This window comes from Scleropages formosus, chromosome 12, assembly GCF_900964775.1.
Source record: "Scleropages formosus chromosome 12, fSclFor1.1, whole genome shotgun sequence".
Lineage (NCBI taxonomy): Eukaryota > Metazoa > Chordata > Actinopteri > Osteoglossiformes > Osteoglossidae > Scleropages > Scleropages formosus.
The window spans coordinates 2,553,132-2,569,590 of NC_041817.1; the positions used below are offsets into that span (position 1 = coordinate 2,553,132).

A 16,459-nucleotide genomic window follows, 5' to 3' on the forward strand; every position below is an offset into this window, starting at 1 on the left:
TATTAGGCTTTTTATTTTTTAAAGTACTGTAAGTTCTTATGTTTTTACATTTACTTCTGCAGCTGAATGTCTCACTTAAATAATATATCTATTAGATTGCCTTCCTCTCTTCCTTGTTTTTGTTGGACAGGCCTGTAATATTATCTAAGGACATATTTCAAGCAAGAACAGGAAAACAGAATTTTGATCAGCTTGTCAGTGAGCTTTCTAGACTGACCTAACAAATTAATTTTCAGATAAACTTTACAATAACTGAGATGTGTGTCACTTTAGAGAAAAGCATCTGCTAAATAAATAAATGTAAATGTAAACTGCCTGGCTGTTCTGCCACTTAATGAGGTATGTTTGTTTGTTTATTATTATTATTATTATTATTATTATTATTATTATTATTATTATTATAGAAATTCAGTTTTTGTAGGAGGATCATTATTCTTGTTCACATTTAAATCGGGCTTGCGGGCTGTGGTTCTGGATCTGCTCAATGTTTCACACCTCATGTCTGCTGTCTCCAGCTTTTACAGTGCATTCAGATGCTAATCTTCTGGGCCTCCTGCTGTCTGTTCAGGCACAGAGAAGTTTTCATTTATTCAAAATCCATACATGTCACATTGGCACAGATCTCTTCCTTTTCCTTTACCGCCACTTTAAAGTTATGTTATACTGAAAGGTAACTTATGCTGAGCTTCACCAGTTTATGGTGTGTTTGAAGTAAGGTTTACCTTCCAAAGCACGTTTCTTTTCACATTTCATCCATTTCAACCATATAAAAAAGGCACACGTTGAAAACTGAAGTATCCTTTCCATATTGCTTGCTGATAATGATGGATATTTTCTGTTTCTCTGAAAGTTTGTGCTCTGTTAAAGGCCAGCTTTATTCACACTTACATATCATAGAGAGACAGGTCTTAATATTTACTACCACAACACACAGTTCTTGTGAACAGGTCTGTAGGCTGAACAAAATGCATTTCTATACAATCCTTTCCTTAAACAAAAATTGCAGCTGATGTAACATAGGCCACAGCAAGCATGACGGTTAAACATGAGATTATAACCAAAAGGCTGTTGTTTTGCATTCCGGGAAGTTGCCATGTGTTGTACTTATAAGTACCAACAGGCTATGTCATTACATAAACAAAAGTACTTGTACAAAAGTTCAAGTTGGAAAAAATCATGCATCTCAGGAACAACTGAAATATTAAACCCGAAGAAGAGCAGCATGGTATGGATGAAAACTGCTGACATAGCATTTGAAGCCGCAGCCTGAAGCCTCACCGATTGCAGGATTATCTGCAGTACTGTATTTGTTTACAAAACAGGGGCCCACAGGATTGCTGAGAGGGAAATGAATTCAATGCATGGCTCAGCAGCTTCCTTCCAGGAAATCAAGGTCTACGCAAAAGACCGCCAGCTTGAACAGACGCTAAACAGATATTGTCTTGACTGGTGATCCAGCAAGTGAAAACTGTAACTTGGGTAACAGATTTTGCATCAGATATGTCTTTCATTATTGCAGCGAGACCCAAAACGTGTTTGGACTTTTGGATAAATGTTTTTGTGTCAAGCATTGTGTAAGCACCAACAAACCTAAAAGTGTTAGGGTCTCCCTTCTGACAAAATTTTGCTTCACACAATTAGCCAGAAAATAGACATATTAAACCCTGGTTTAACCCAACTCTATCTGAAACACAAGTCCAGAGTCCCAATTTACCTCCACAACTATACACTTAATCTATTATCCTCTGACGGAAAGACATTGTGCTACTGCCTGGATTCACTTTATTAGACAGAAAGAGGTGCAAGTGCTAAACAAAAGTGGACCTTCAAACTTTTCAACACCTGAAAGGAATTCTTGGAAAAAAATTGGTCATTTAAATGAAATGACTCAGAACTCTACTCTGGCTTTCAGAATGTAGACCATGTTATACCCTAATAATACATTATATTTTCTGAATGAAAGAGTTAGCTTGTAATGAAGAGCAAAGAGTATCAAATGCCACAAAAAAACACAAGCTATATCATTTCAAGAAAATTAGGTCTATAGACTATAACTTCCAAAAGGTACTGCAAAACGTGTCATAATGACAATGAATGAAGTTGGTTAAAACATGTTTGGTAAAGCCATCTTTTATAACGGCTTCATAAAGTATTACAATGGGCCACCTGATTTTGGACATTAACACCAATAATAAAAAAAGAAAAAAAAAGTCTTATCTTTATCTGTTAAAGTTGTGCAGAATCATGACTGATTACCTTAAAAATCTTTATAAATACACGTAAACATAAAACATTTCATTTTACAGAATGTAATCACTAATTTATGATGGTTTGGAGGAATCGTCTGTTGACCCAACCAATCAAGTAACTACTTACGTGGGAGCTGTCAGCGGAAGACAATGGCATTTACGTAATTCCCTTCAGTCTCCTGTTCTTCTCTTACAGGCAGAAGAACGAAGAGAAAATGCAGACACCCCAAGGTAAGAAATTTTTCCATCTGCCGATATGAACGCTTCTTCCAGTACTTCCATTAATAGAGTGAACCAACTGAACCAGATACCAAAAGCATTGAAACTGGGACTGTAACTTTGTAAATAGACCCACATCAACAGCACAATGCCAAGTGAAGACCACTTCCCCACACTGAGCCAGGTGGAGACCGGAGCAAGTTCTGAGTCACATGTGATCCCTGTAAAGACTTACATTTACATTTACATTTATTCATTCAGCAGATGCTTTTCTCCAAAGTGATGTACATCTCAGCAAAAATGCGATTTGTGCATTACATTAAGAGAAAGAGACATACCTGCAGACATGTGATTCTTAAGTAAACCTAGTTTGTTACGTTCCACTTGATGCACCGATGTTCATCGCTCAAGTAGGTGCATAAAACGCAGGACAGATGAATCCTGATAACCTTCCTACAAATTTAGAGGTTCTGTTGAGTTTTGGAAATGGCTGAGGGTAGCGGCCAGTGGTATTTGCTAGATTTTCACTGATACCGTTCATAGAGATGGATTTCCTTCATCACTCACCACCTGCTCCAGTTTTTGGGAGTAGATATATATAAGGGGTAAGAAAAATAAGGCAAGATATTTAGGATACTTAACTAAATTTAACCACAGAGGCCATTACATTATAAACCCGCTTCTTCTTAAAGTTAGAGCCAAGCACGCACTCATTATTCCCCCAGCACAGTTCTGTATGTCATATTAAGCGGACCTGTGACAGCAAAAACCATTTAGTTAAGATATATATGGAATACATATGTATAGACCAAGATTTGTGTGTGTGAAGGTCGTGGTTTTAAAAAGTATATATTTGAGTGCTGAGCTATGCCTTTCATTCATTCGTAGGACAGTCAAGATACGTTCAGAAATCATTCAGAATGTTATTATCCTTTTCTAGTATCCAAACTGAAGTTCAAGGACACAAACAAACATGATGAAGACGCCACACTTCCTTAGTGCCAGTGCTCATTTTGCATGTGTTTCTTGATGTGTTTGATTAAAAGGGAATACGGCAAAATTTGAAAAGATCTGTGCTTTTATTTGCCCTTTTTATTTGAGGATGTTCATGTTTTCCAGTGCACACTGTAATGCACAAAACAGGCCTTTAAGCTGCATTCATTGTTACAATAAAAAACTGAGTGCCTTAAAAAGTAATATTCACATTTAGAATCTTTGATCATCACATTCTAGCATGTGGAGTAGTACTATAAAAAGTACCAGACTTTCAAATGAAAGAATCACTGAATGTGTCCAAGTAGAAAGTTCAGATTCACTGTGTGTCTGTGATTCCAAAGGAACAAAACATTTTACGCCATTACTTTGCTGCAGGTAGTGTTGGTGACTCACAGCTCCTGGGTTCAGGTCTGAGTTTGAATCCAGCTCAGTGTGCAGTTTGCTTGTTCTTACTGTGTTGGTGATTCTGAGAATCATAGTGTATGTGGGACAAAATTAAGGTATGTGTGTTTTGCATTTGATAGACTGGCCTCCTTTCACTTTTTCCTCCCTGGCATGCCCAGCATCACTCCCTATGCTTCCAGGATAGGTTCCGCGTGACTGTGACCCTGCATTGTGATGATGATGGAAGAAAGGAACATGTTTTGATATCTGCATGGTTTAATATTAATAAAAAAACCCTTCCCAATAGACTTCAGCTAAAATATTGCATGTAAGTAAATGTTTCACCGATGCATGGCTCATAAGATTATTGATAGCTGTGTGTAGCACCGTTATTTTTCAGAGCTCTGTTTGGTGTGTGTGTGTGTGTGTGTGTGTGTGTGTGTGTGTGTGTGTGTGTGTGTGTGTGTGTGTTTTCCATGTGTCTGCTTGCAGGGTTGCAAAACTCACAGTTAACAATCTTAGCCTGTATGCTGAGTAGGGGACCCCTGCAATTTCCCATGCCCCTGTGCATTGGAAGGGGGCAGGGGGACAGGGACCTTCTGAATGAACATGTCGACACAAAAACACAGATTCCCTGGCCCTTGGTGGATCAATGTTGCTACAAATTTCAGATTGCTTTTCCTGATGAACATGAAGCTTTCTTCAAATTGACTTTAACAGGCTATTGAGCGACAGCAGCATTTAAAGAGCAAGACTGTATTTCAGGCTATTGATAAATCAAATCAACACATTTTCTCATTTGCATACATTAAGAGAAACATTTATCTTTAGCACACTCTTTAGAAGAAATGTTTTTTGGGGGCAGGGGGGTTGAGCAGAGAGAAGGTGAAAATTCAAGAATGAGTTAACAATAAATGAAAACAAATGTAGGTTACTTGGTTTGCTTCACTGTAGACTTCATACTGCCTAGGTCTTTTGAAAACATATAAGCAGATATACACTTCATGTGATAGTTTGATTTCCATTGTTTCAAGGCAATACTCTGTACCTCCATCATTTGCCCAGCTGAATGCACCTCTGAGCAGCGATGTGATGTTGATAGATTGCAAAAGGATGAAGTCCTCTCACAAAAATCTATTTATCTTCATTTTGTCAGAGATATGGTAATCCTTTAATCTCAGCTGGTCTACATGATCTACTTCTTACCGCTCACACGTTCTCGGTGCACATTTAAAGTGCAATATGAAGCTGTCACTTGTGCCCAGGTCATTTAAGCTGTGTGGAACTTTTCAGGTTTCTGCTTTGGATAAGTGTTTAAAATTAAAATTTGTGAAATAGCTTAATTTCAGTTCAGAATTACACTAAATTTGCTGCAGAACCTGTGAGTCCTCTTTGCTATATCTTTGCTTATATCATAACTGAAACAACAAAAATTGGAAATTTTCAGGTTTGCTAGACCCTGTTAAAGTAAGTAACTTAATACAGTGCATAAAGAAAAAGCTAAGACATGGGTGGACAGTCATAGTAAAAACACAGTTAGCAGAGGGGACATTTCCACCCCAGCAGTAATAGGATTATTCCTTTATTTACTTTCCCAATAGACTTATGCTGAAAAGATTTTGCTGCTGTGATGTTATAGTTTGTTGGGTGTGACAGAGTCACTACCTAAATCAGTATCCCAGGGTTTCTTAACCCGGGGTCCACATACCACGGGGGGGGGGGGTCTATGGATGAGCTTCAGGAGGCCTGAGGAGTGGAGGATTCCTTTAAATAGAAAAGTAAATAAAAGTTTAAAACAAAATATGAATATTACTGTGCTATTACTATTTATGACATAATTCTTTCTCAAGGTAAGTTTCAGTGCAATAAATTCAGTGCAAATTTATTTTCTCAATTTATATATGAACATTTTTTCTGGGAAAGGCTTTTATCAGATTCTTAGAGGGGTCTGAGGTCTAGAAAAGGTTTAGAACCCCAGCACTTATATACATAACATAGAAATATGAACTGAATTATATAAGACAGCTGGTAGCCTAGTGGTTAGAGCTGTTGTCTTTAGACCCAAACATTCTTGTTTCCAGTTCCACCTCCACCTGTAGTACTCTTGAGTAGGGTTCTTACCCTGAATTACTTGAGTAAAATTCCCCAGTGGTATAAATGGGTAAATAATTGCAAGTATCTTAACATTGTAAATCACTTTAAGGTAAAGTGTCAGCCAGATGTACACATTACATATGAAAGTTCGTGACTATATAAATATATACTGTATATATATGGGGTCCTTTCCATACAATGCTAACACTGACCAAAATAAAGCAAGACAGTGTGTAGCATTTTTATTTCTTACTGGAAACATGATGGAAAAGAACACTGATTTGCAACAATTTAGCATAATAAAAAGATTGAAAACCATGCTTACTCAGTCCATCTTTTCTTACTGGGGATGCCTTACATTCTCTTTGATCAGCTTTAAAAGATACTGGGGACGAGAAAACGGAGGAAATATAGAAAGCTAGATCATACTGTATAAATCGGAAGTTTTTGCAAAAAATACAGAGCAAGGGATTAGTAGAAAACTGATTCTCCATAAAGACTGTAAAAACATACAACATTCTGTAAAAAAAAAAGTATTGTAAAAGATACGTTGCTTGTTTTATAATGCAAAAGCCTATATGCAGCCACTCTTCTAATGTATAGTCCATCCAAATCTCTCCTTCTGTGGATGTTATGCACTTTTTGCATTGTTCTCTGAGATGTACGTTGCTTTGGAGAAAAGTGTCTGAGAAATGAATAAATGTAAATGTAAATTTGTACCTGTAACCCTGTGCCAAATTTCCCTACTTTATAAAAGTGTCTGCTGCATATTTTGTGGGTTTTTTTTTTTCTTTTCTTTTTATTATACTTGATGTTACAGCAGCAACGGGAAAGTGCCTTTTTCCTTTTGAACCCTTTCTCATCATGCATTGTGTGCCCTTATGTGTGTCGTGTGTTTTGTTGTGTAAAGCACTGTTCCCTGTTGCTACCTGCGTGCTACCTTAGGATAGTTTGTTGTATTTTCGGAGATTATTCTGTTTTTTTTTTTAAAAAAAAATAAACTGTTGCATTGTTGTCCCTGAGGATTGGATTTATGTTTCTTTCGACCACCTTCCTGCTTTTCTAGGTGTGTGTGTCTGAATGTGTGAAGAGTCAAGTTTGTGGCAAACATGGTTTGACAGATTTTAAGAATGTACTGTCTCCTCAGTTCAGTTTTATGCTAGTTAGGTTACAGTATTTTCTTCAAAAACACCTTTTTGTAATCTTTGTTAAAGACCATATACAGTACTTATGGTCTGAAATGTTATATATACATACTGTGGCACGCTGTGCTCTAGGTTTGGATGGGGCAAAGAAGGATGCACAGGCACTGTTCATTACGAACATTTATTGGAACAGCAGCACACAGGGAAACAATGTGCTCGATCCAAGGACCCCTTCTCCTCCAGGACCTTAGCCTCCAGCCAGCCTTCCCAGCCTGCTTAGCACCCTCACAGTCTTTCTCCCTTTCTTGCCAGCAAACACAGTCCCCCCCTTCTATTCCCCATAAATCCCCAGGCAGTTTAACACTTTATTCGCATCTTACCCACAATCAAACTATTTACAATAGACCCGTTTTCCCACCCAAACTCTCAGTAACACGGGTGGTTACAATACATACATACAAACACACACACACACACACACACACACACACACACACACACACAGTGTGTTTTATGTACATATACATATATATATATATATATATATATATATATATATATATAATATTTTCCCTATGAAGGTCTTGCAATGTATTTATAGTGATACACGGTCTCAAATAATGACTAATGTATCTGTGAAACAGTTTATTCCAAGGCACTGGGACCATCTGTAATGTTTGATGGCTTAAGCGATATTTCAGTTAAATTTCAACTTAAGGTCAAGTGGTTTGTCAGTATTAGCCAAACATTGAGACTCAATTACTTTTTATCCCTTGGTGCAGTTAAAAACATGATTTTGAATGGCTGAGAAAATGCTGATTAATTTAATATGATCCACAGGAGAGGTGTAACTCTGGCAACATGTATTGCCATTCTAAATCAATTTAAAGGCAAAACTAAGTCTACAGAAATAATATATGGCATTTTAATGCACAACATACCAAGCTATCAGTTTGCATATTTCACTGTCTTAAACCTAAATGGAAGTTCTTTGACATTCATTACTTAATATTTTGGTAAGCGCCACGCAGCAAGGAGAAGCGATTTTGGAGCTTGTTGGTTTCCTCTCGTAAGAAAGATTCTTATTGTGCTCTCGCAACTTATCCAACAGATCAAACATACCTCCATGTCTGTAGAGTCATGATAAGTATTGGTATATTACCATGCATGGAAATGAACTGTTTAGCTTTACAAATACTGTATATCTGTATTGACTATGAATTAGCTTGTAACAGAATGGTTGAACTGCCTTTCAGCAGCCCACTAGTTGTGCAAATTTGTATGTATCTGTAAGAAATGGCAATAACTGGCCTGATTTTTTATTAAGATTTGCCACACTGGAGAGCTAACATCGATGGAAAAGTCTTTGAGTGTCTCGCACTTAGCAAGAGGTCTCAGTGTCCTTACAATGTCAGCTCTATATAGACGGATAAATCAGCCTCAGCCCCTTATTTCTTCTTCAGCGAGGTGTGTTAATTGTATTCCATCATTACAGAACTCATCTTTCATATCAACAACTATTGGGTGACTTAGTTTAACTCAGAACCTTGCACTTCTCTCTGTTGGCTAAGAATGTGTAGAACTTTGTACACTTTCCAACATTTCTTATAATTTTTTAGCAATCACTTTTCTATAAAAAAGTATGAAAAATCCAAACATTTGCACAGGTCCCACATGATTTGTTATGCATTGAGGCAACTTGTAACATAATCCCATGTTATCTGCTAATTTGGATCTATTTTTGTGAATAGTTGATGTAAACATTTTTTCTGCAAGGGAGACATCTGTAGGCATGCACTGCATGTCAGCATCAGCCTCCAGTGAGGGGACCACTGGGACAAAACAGCATCAACAAGCAAGGAACACATTCTCCAAAGGACAATTTAGTTTAATAATGAATGAAATGTGGCAAGGCTTCTCTCCAGTGAATAAAGAACCCCAAGGCTGAAGCAAAATCCTGAACAAAATTCATGCAATTTCATTTACTTTTTCTTTTAATATTTTAACCTGGACATTGCACAAAACGCACTCATGCAACACATACACTGGTAAATGTGTATGTTTGTGATTTGTACAGAACATTGCCTCTGATTTACATTTTGAAATTCACAGTTTTCACAGTTTACAGTACAGTTCAGCCATGTTTTTCAGTATTGTAAATCTGGGCTTTGATTAGTGATTCTCCTCGCCAAACTTAACATAAACCATAACAGCACTGAGCCCTTTGATGGTGAATATTTCTAACAACTGACTAGGATGGGGAAAAAATACATAACAAACAAAAGACTCTGCTAAACAAAACAAGAAACAAACGCCCCTAATTTATGCAAATATGTAAATTACCTTAAAAGATCGATGAGAGGCAAAGCCAAGTGTGCAACATTAGACATAATTCAGAATAAGAGCCAATTGCCCAGCCAAGCAGATAGACTAGTTCTTCATGCGGAAATTTCTGGGAGTAGATATGGACTGTGACATTTATGCTTCTCATTATTCCCCTCCCCACCCTTCTGTCTGTACAATAGTCCTGTTCAAGACTGACATTTTAATGCAAATTGCGGCAAAGCTATTTTTACATTGAAGATCTCTTTCAGATGTAAACATGCTGTACATTTTGAAATTATTAACGTATGCAAGTAAATGGCAAAGAAGAGACATGCATCCATTATCTGGTTAGGCCTAAAAGCAGGCAAAATTAATTTTTCTTATGTGCATTTTATATAATTTATTCAGTACAAAGCTCTGAAACTAAGCAAAGAAAATCATTTAAATGTTCCCAATTGAATACGAACAATCAGTACATAACAAATTATCTTTGTATTATTTTCAATTGATGATTAGCTATTCAAAAAGATTTCACGATTACTAGTATAAAAAGCTATTGTAATCTACCACAAAGAGTGAAGAGTAAATAGCCAAATTATATGTCATTAACCACAGGGGAGAGTGGGACCAATACCATTAACCACATTTATGCACTTAAATGGGGGCTTGAATGTTTACACAGAATCCTATGTTCAAATCACAGCTACTTAAAGTGTTGAAAATATGTACTGGGATGTCCAAGACTAGAATATATGCTCAAATTTAGCAACGCAGTACCTAAAACAGAGCCAATATAATTAGTAACAAAAGCCCTGGGGGAAGAGAAACATGTTAGTCCTTGAATCAGTTGGATGGGTAGGTTTTAAAAAGTCAAACAACTGTCAGTTTCATAGTAACCAGGTATACAGGCACACACTGAAATGGTTTTCCCAAGAGAGTTGGTTCTACTTTGTCCATCATAACTAATACGTAGTCTGGAGCACATACACAAGATATTGCTTCAGGACTGCCATAACCCGATAAGTTGGAAATGTTTTCATCCCTTTAGCAGCCAGTTCTTATGTGACAGATTTTATCAGTGTCATCAAGTGTTAGTTTCACAGCATCCCTGGCTTTGGTATGAACAGTATACTACTATGACTGTGAATCACTACTATGGCTGTGAATGTGCTGAAGGATAAGGAGTACAGAGTGATGAGTACAGCGAGTTCCCACGCAGCCCACTGTGGAGGACCACACGCACTGAAATAAGACTGATGCTCACGGTCTTATCACAGGAGGACAACTTGGTATGAGAAGTAGAACAGTAAACCTTTACATGTCCAGGGTTTTTCTTTAAACATTGGTTTTCTGCTGTGCCCTCTATAAGCTGCCAGCACTAGAGGCAGTAAAAACCCACAGTTTGCCTCTGAAAGTGGCAATAATGGTGTTACAAAAGTATACGCATCACAAAATTAGGCGAATGGACGCACCGCCTGACAAGCTTGTTTTTAGCAGAGGGTGTAAGTTGGGAATGGAAATGTTACAAGCACTGGGGTTCAACATACTGAAGAGACGCACAGTGACAGAACACCAGGGCCAATTGATGGCCTTTTTTTGGAGGGAACAGCAGAAGGGCGGTCACTTTCACGGTCGCCAGCTCTCTGTCTCTGTCACGGAAGTGTGGGGCGTGAGGGGAGGAGGAGGGGGCGGGGCAGAAGGAAGGGAACCAGACGCGGTGCCCATGGGGGGACCTGATGTCATTCAGGCATGTCTGCACCCATGTGTCAGCCCCGGGAAACACTGCCAGCTACGCAACAGCAAAGACCACCTGTCACAATTAAACTTTTTCACATGAAAAATATGGGAAACTTCTGTTACTTTATTACTCCTTTCACGTTAATAAAGAGATTCAGTCAAGTGCTTTATTTTTTGTATTTGCACAATAACAAATTAGTAGCTAATTTTAAAATGTTGCTTGCTTACACCTTAGAACTACCGTGTAGTATAATGTTTTATGTATTATAGCAAATATGCATATTCATCTAAATATCAAGTACTACTAAAATCTCACACACACACACACACACACACACACACACACAGAAGCCGCTTCTCCCAAGCGGGGTCACGGTGAGCCAGAGCCTAACCCGGCAACACAGGACACAAGGCTGGAGGGGGAGGGGACACACCCAGGACGGGACGCTAGTCCGTCACAAGGCACCCCAAGCGGGACTCGAACCCCGGACCCACCAGAGAGCAGGACCCAGCCAAACCTGCTGCGTCACCGCACCTGCTTTACTACTAAAATCCATTGCCAAAATTTGATTGTGGCAACGGTTCTACTCAACTTCCAAAAAGCAATTAATCCTTGTATACTGCAGTAAACAAGCTTTTTAAGGAAATGTAGTATAGTTCATAGTTAGAAAGGTAGTTATCCCTTTTACCATACCTATCACAAATAGCTCTCTGTCTCTTCCCCTGTCTTTATAAATATGTTATTTTCTACATTTTGTGTGCAGGCAGGAACATAATACTGCCCACAGTGCATCTCGCCAAAACTGTCACCATGAGTCATGTCTAAAAATGGTTTTTCTACCACCAGGTTAAAAGGCCCAGACCTCTCATTGAGGGACATAATCCTATTCAGCACTTATGATGACTCAAGACACCACACACAGACATACATAATTGATACAGCTCATTTTAAATGAACTATTTTCATGTTAATTACTTGATGTTGATGGAAAGGATGGACTTCCAAAGAAAAGGTTACTTTTTCTTGTTATACTTACAGCTTTCTTAAATACACCAAGCGCTGAAAGAAGGTCCATACATACAGGTCTCGCGGGTGGAGGATGAAAACATTGGATGTGTTCACATCTAAAAAGGATTTACAGATTTGGTTTATGGTATCTTTCCATCTGTTTATTAACCTCGTGCATTTATGCAAAGGAAGCTTATCCTTGTTGAGAGCAAAATATGTTAGAAAACATCTTCAAATTCCGGTTTATAATGAGCAAACAGCTCCTTGAAATACACTTTTAAAAGTGGCCAAATGCTCCCTGAATACCATAAATAGATGTATATGTGAAAAAATGTACATGCTATAAATGTTTTCATATATGAAGCATCTTGAAAAAGATGCATAGATTTATATGTATTAATAAAGTACTTCATTTAAATTAATAACACAGACTATTGAAAATAGCAAGAATACAAATAACAGTAAAATATCATCTTTCATCTTACATCTTAAGATAAAATATATCACCTAAAAACAATTCAGATTTTTTTGTATGTTTATGTGAATAATAACAAAAACTTAACTAAAATAAAGTTAATTTTAATCTTAAAAGATTAAACCTTTCTTTGCAAAGAATTAAGTTCAGTGAGTTAAGTTCTCACTGAAGAGAGAATTAGAAAGGAAACGTTCCATTTTCATGAAGCTTTCATGTAAATGCTTCCTTTAAGCTTACTGTGGCACACACACACACACACATTTTCAGAACCGCTTGTCCCTGACGGGGTCACGGGGAACCGGAGCCTACCCGGTAACACAGGGCGTAAGGCCAGAGGGGGAGGGGACACACCCAGGACGGGACGCCAGTCCGCCGCAAGGCACCCCAAGCGGGATTCGAACCCCAGACCTAGCGGAGAGCAGGACTGCGGTCCAACCCACTGCGCCACCGTGAATTCAGCAAACAGTAAGTGTGTGTTTTACACTGAGGTATTTGTAACAATTTCAGGAGAATGCATCTAGCAGTCATACAAAATATGCAATAAGGTTTAGAGAGTACTAACTATTTTCCTTTTTCAAAAGATGTGTGTCATTGCAAAACAAATATTTACAGCAAATTCCTACTGCAGTTAAACTGTTTACATGAGTCAAATTTATATAGCAGACTAAACCTATGGGTCCATTAGCATTTCACATATGGAAATAATGTTTTATTGCTTTTTTCCACAACTTCAGTCAGTATCACAACTTAGTACAACAATCAAATAAGTTGACATATTTGAAATACATTTTCAACATCTTTAAATTTTTATGGAAAGGTTAAATGAACACTTTTTCCCTTATACAATCTTACTGAAGACTAAAAAGCAATAGAAAAAAAGCAAAACAAACAACGAGTTTTCCCTCAGTCATACCCTCAAAATATTCTTTAAAAAATACATACATTTAAACATTGTTAAATCTATACCCATGGCATCCTGCTTAGCTACAATTTCATTAACCACAGTATCTATAACCCACTAAACTGATTTATTAGCAGACATCAGTGAAGAGAAAGGATACTGAGAGACCTTCAAAAGATTATAATCTGCAGTGAAGCAACAACTAATACTCAAGAATTACGAACATCTTTACGGCTAACACAAGAAAAACAGTTCCACCTCATTTACTGTACTGAGAATTAAGTAGTCTATCAGCATGCCAAAATTAATTTTCACTGTATAAGCTTTGTTCATGCATCATAATAAATATTTGCATAATCGTTTTTATTTATTTATTTATCTTTATTAGAAAAAAAAAACATTATAGTATTTGTGATTTTAATTATTTATTTATGTATTTGCAAAATTCCTAAGGCATGTTCACACTTGGTTGTTCTGAAAAATTACAATATTGACATGACCAAATGGTTCATCACCAGAAAGTCACTGCTTTGTGACTGATGCCTTTGAATATCAATAAATTTGACTAGAGAGGAATATCTTGCCCAGTGATATCAGTGTGAATTCAAGCATAAAGAATGAACATACAACTTTTCATATTGTGAAAAAGTTCATTCAGGTTCATCATTTTGGACTGGAATAAACATTTCCAGGAATGTTTAGTCCCATCTTAAAAAGACAGCAATACTCTATTATTTGTACAGCAATAAGGAATGTATTCCATTTCTTTTCAAAGGGAAAATCTGTTTTCTCTTTCATCCCTTTTCTAAATAGAATACCTACACTTAGGACTGCCTTGTCTGGATCTGATAAACTTATGAGGGTTTTATCCCTTTCGGATAGATTCCAGTCTGCCTTAAAATATTTAATTCAAACGGTGAAATACAGTATTGGCAGATGAACCCATCTCCCCGTTTGTGTAAGTGATGATGTAGGGACTTTTGCTGTTGAAAGATGCTTTTTGTGGCACACTCTCCAAGCTACCAGTGTTAGAGGCTATCACACCACAGCTTGTTTTAGTAAACTAGACGCGTGATTCTGTGTCTTTTTGGTTATGCTGCAACAGCTATTCTATCAGGTTTTGTGTCTCAACATCTCAATTTTAGACATTTTAACACAGATGCCCCCAGTGCACAATGAAATCTTTAGAGACACACATTTCCTAGTCTTACTCGTAGAGACACATGCATTTCGATATTTTTTCTTACATATCTTCTTCTGTCCTAGGTAAAAAGTGACTGAACAGGAGTTTGAATTCTATTTTCACTGAATGAATTACAGATGAACTTACATAGCAGAAATAGCTATCATAAACATCTTAACCTCCAGAGAAGATCATTTCACCTGTTTTGAAAAGGTTTTAATAATAATTTCTTTGCACTCACTTTTGTACTTAGACTCAGCAAAAGTTTCTCCAAATTAGTAATCATGGATTTAATCTTTCTCTGGTAATTTTAACATGTGATTGAAACATTTACAGGCACTTCTGTCTGTTACTGCTGGTACATTTGGAATTTCTGTTTTTGTCAGAGTGAATGATTAAGACAGCAGGAAACCCCTCATATACTTTCATAAACTTCTGAACTCACCACTGTGAAATCCTCCACAGAGCAGTTCTGCCCACTGAAGTTGCAGCTCTTCAGCATCTCCTCCAGTTGGTGTCCCGTCCTGTTGAAGATGTCCTGCATGTCAGGGGCAGGGTACTCCAGATCGCTGGGCTTGTGTCCATCCTTGTTCTTGGGTGGCAGACCGGTCAAGCCGGCCAGGTGGTAGATGTCAGCATCGGTGAGCGCGGAGAAGCGGAAGCGGTTGATGTTGCAGATGGTGACGGCTGGGAAGACCATGTCGCGACTGGTTTCCTCGTTCAGTGATGTGACATGTGGATGCTCCAGGTACGAGATGGCACACTTGGCTGACTGGTACAGGAAAAAGACCAGGGACACCAGGAAGGCCAGTGCCCAAAGAGTCTGGCGGATGCCTAGACGGCCAGACACAAAGATATGGTTAATCCCGTGCAGGGAACAGGAGTTGGCGAAGCCGACCAGGTCCTTGGCTGGGGGTGCACAGCTCTCCTCGATCAGGCTCTCCCTGTCCCCCTCCTGTTTGCCCTTCTGCTTCTCATCCTCCTCTGTGAATTTGATTTTGCACACAAATTCGATCGGCATGTGGGCAGCCAGGTCTGCGCTCGGGGGTGCTGTGACAACCGTTATCAACCGCCGCTCCGCTTGCCCTCGCTCTCCCGGCTTTTCTGTCTTCTGAGCAGATATCAACTCAGGAAAGAAAAAAAGGAAAAGAAAAGCCCACACGCTCAGGCAAGAGCCACTGCTGGTGCCTCTGCTTCAGCCACTGCTGGTCACAGAGGCTGCTGCCGTTGCTCTGGATCCTTGTCTGAGCACTCGATCGGCTCGTGAAGCCACGCTTATCAGCAGTAATACAGCTGTCAAAAAAAAAAAAAAAAATAGTTGAAAAAATGCACCACCCAGCTCTTTCCTGGTGCAGACCCACAGACCAAAATGCAGCATTTTGAGTGCAGGGAAAAGAAGTGGGGGCTACTTAATAATTCATGAGAGAGCTACATTGTGATTATTTCCTCCTCGCTGGAGAGGAGCTGGAACTTCCCCCTCGTCCCACTGCTTCCTGCACTACTGCTAGTTAATCCACTTGTTTGAATCACTGCCTTTAGCACCCTCTCCTTCATATGGTAATGGGACGAGTGGAGGGTGTTTTAGAACACTTTTAAAAATTTCTAGCTCTTATTAGTGATTCCCGGGGTTACTGGCATGGGGTAAGACAGGGGTCGCTGGTCCATAGCACCCAGAGCATCTATCTTACACCCCCATTGAGATCTCATCTAAGTTACTAATTGAAGCAATAATGAGGAGAGAG

At 38.4% G+C, this 16,459-nt stretch overlaps 1 protein-coding gene across 1 annotated transcript in view; it reads right to left on the bottom strand.

Annotated features, from left to right (window-relative positions):
* The window catches only part of asic4a (acid-sensing (proton-gated) ion channel family member 4a), a 69,333-nt gene extending 53,354 nt beyond the window's left edge, over window positions 1-15,979 (bottom strand). The window contains exon 1 of the mRNA XM_018741536.2: window positions 15,163-15,979. Within this exon, the coding sequence (XP_018597052.1) occupies window positions 15,163-15,738 (576 nt within the window). The 5' untranslated portion in view covers window positions 15,739-15,979. The remainder of the gene's footprint in view (window positions 1-15,162) is intronic.
* Between the last annotated feature and the right edge of the window lie 480 nt (window positions 15,980-16,459).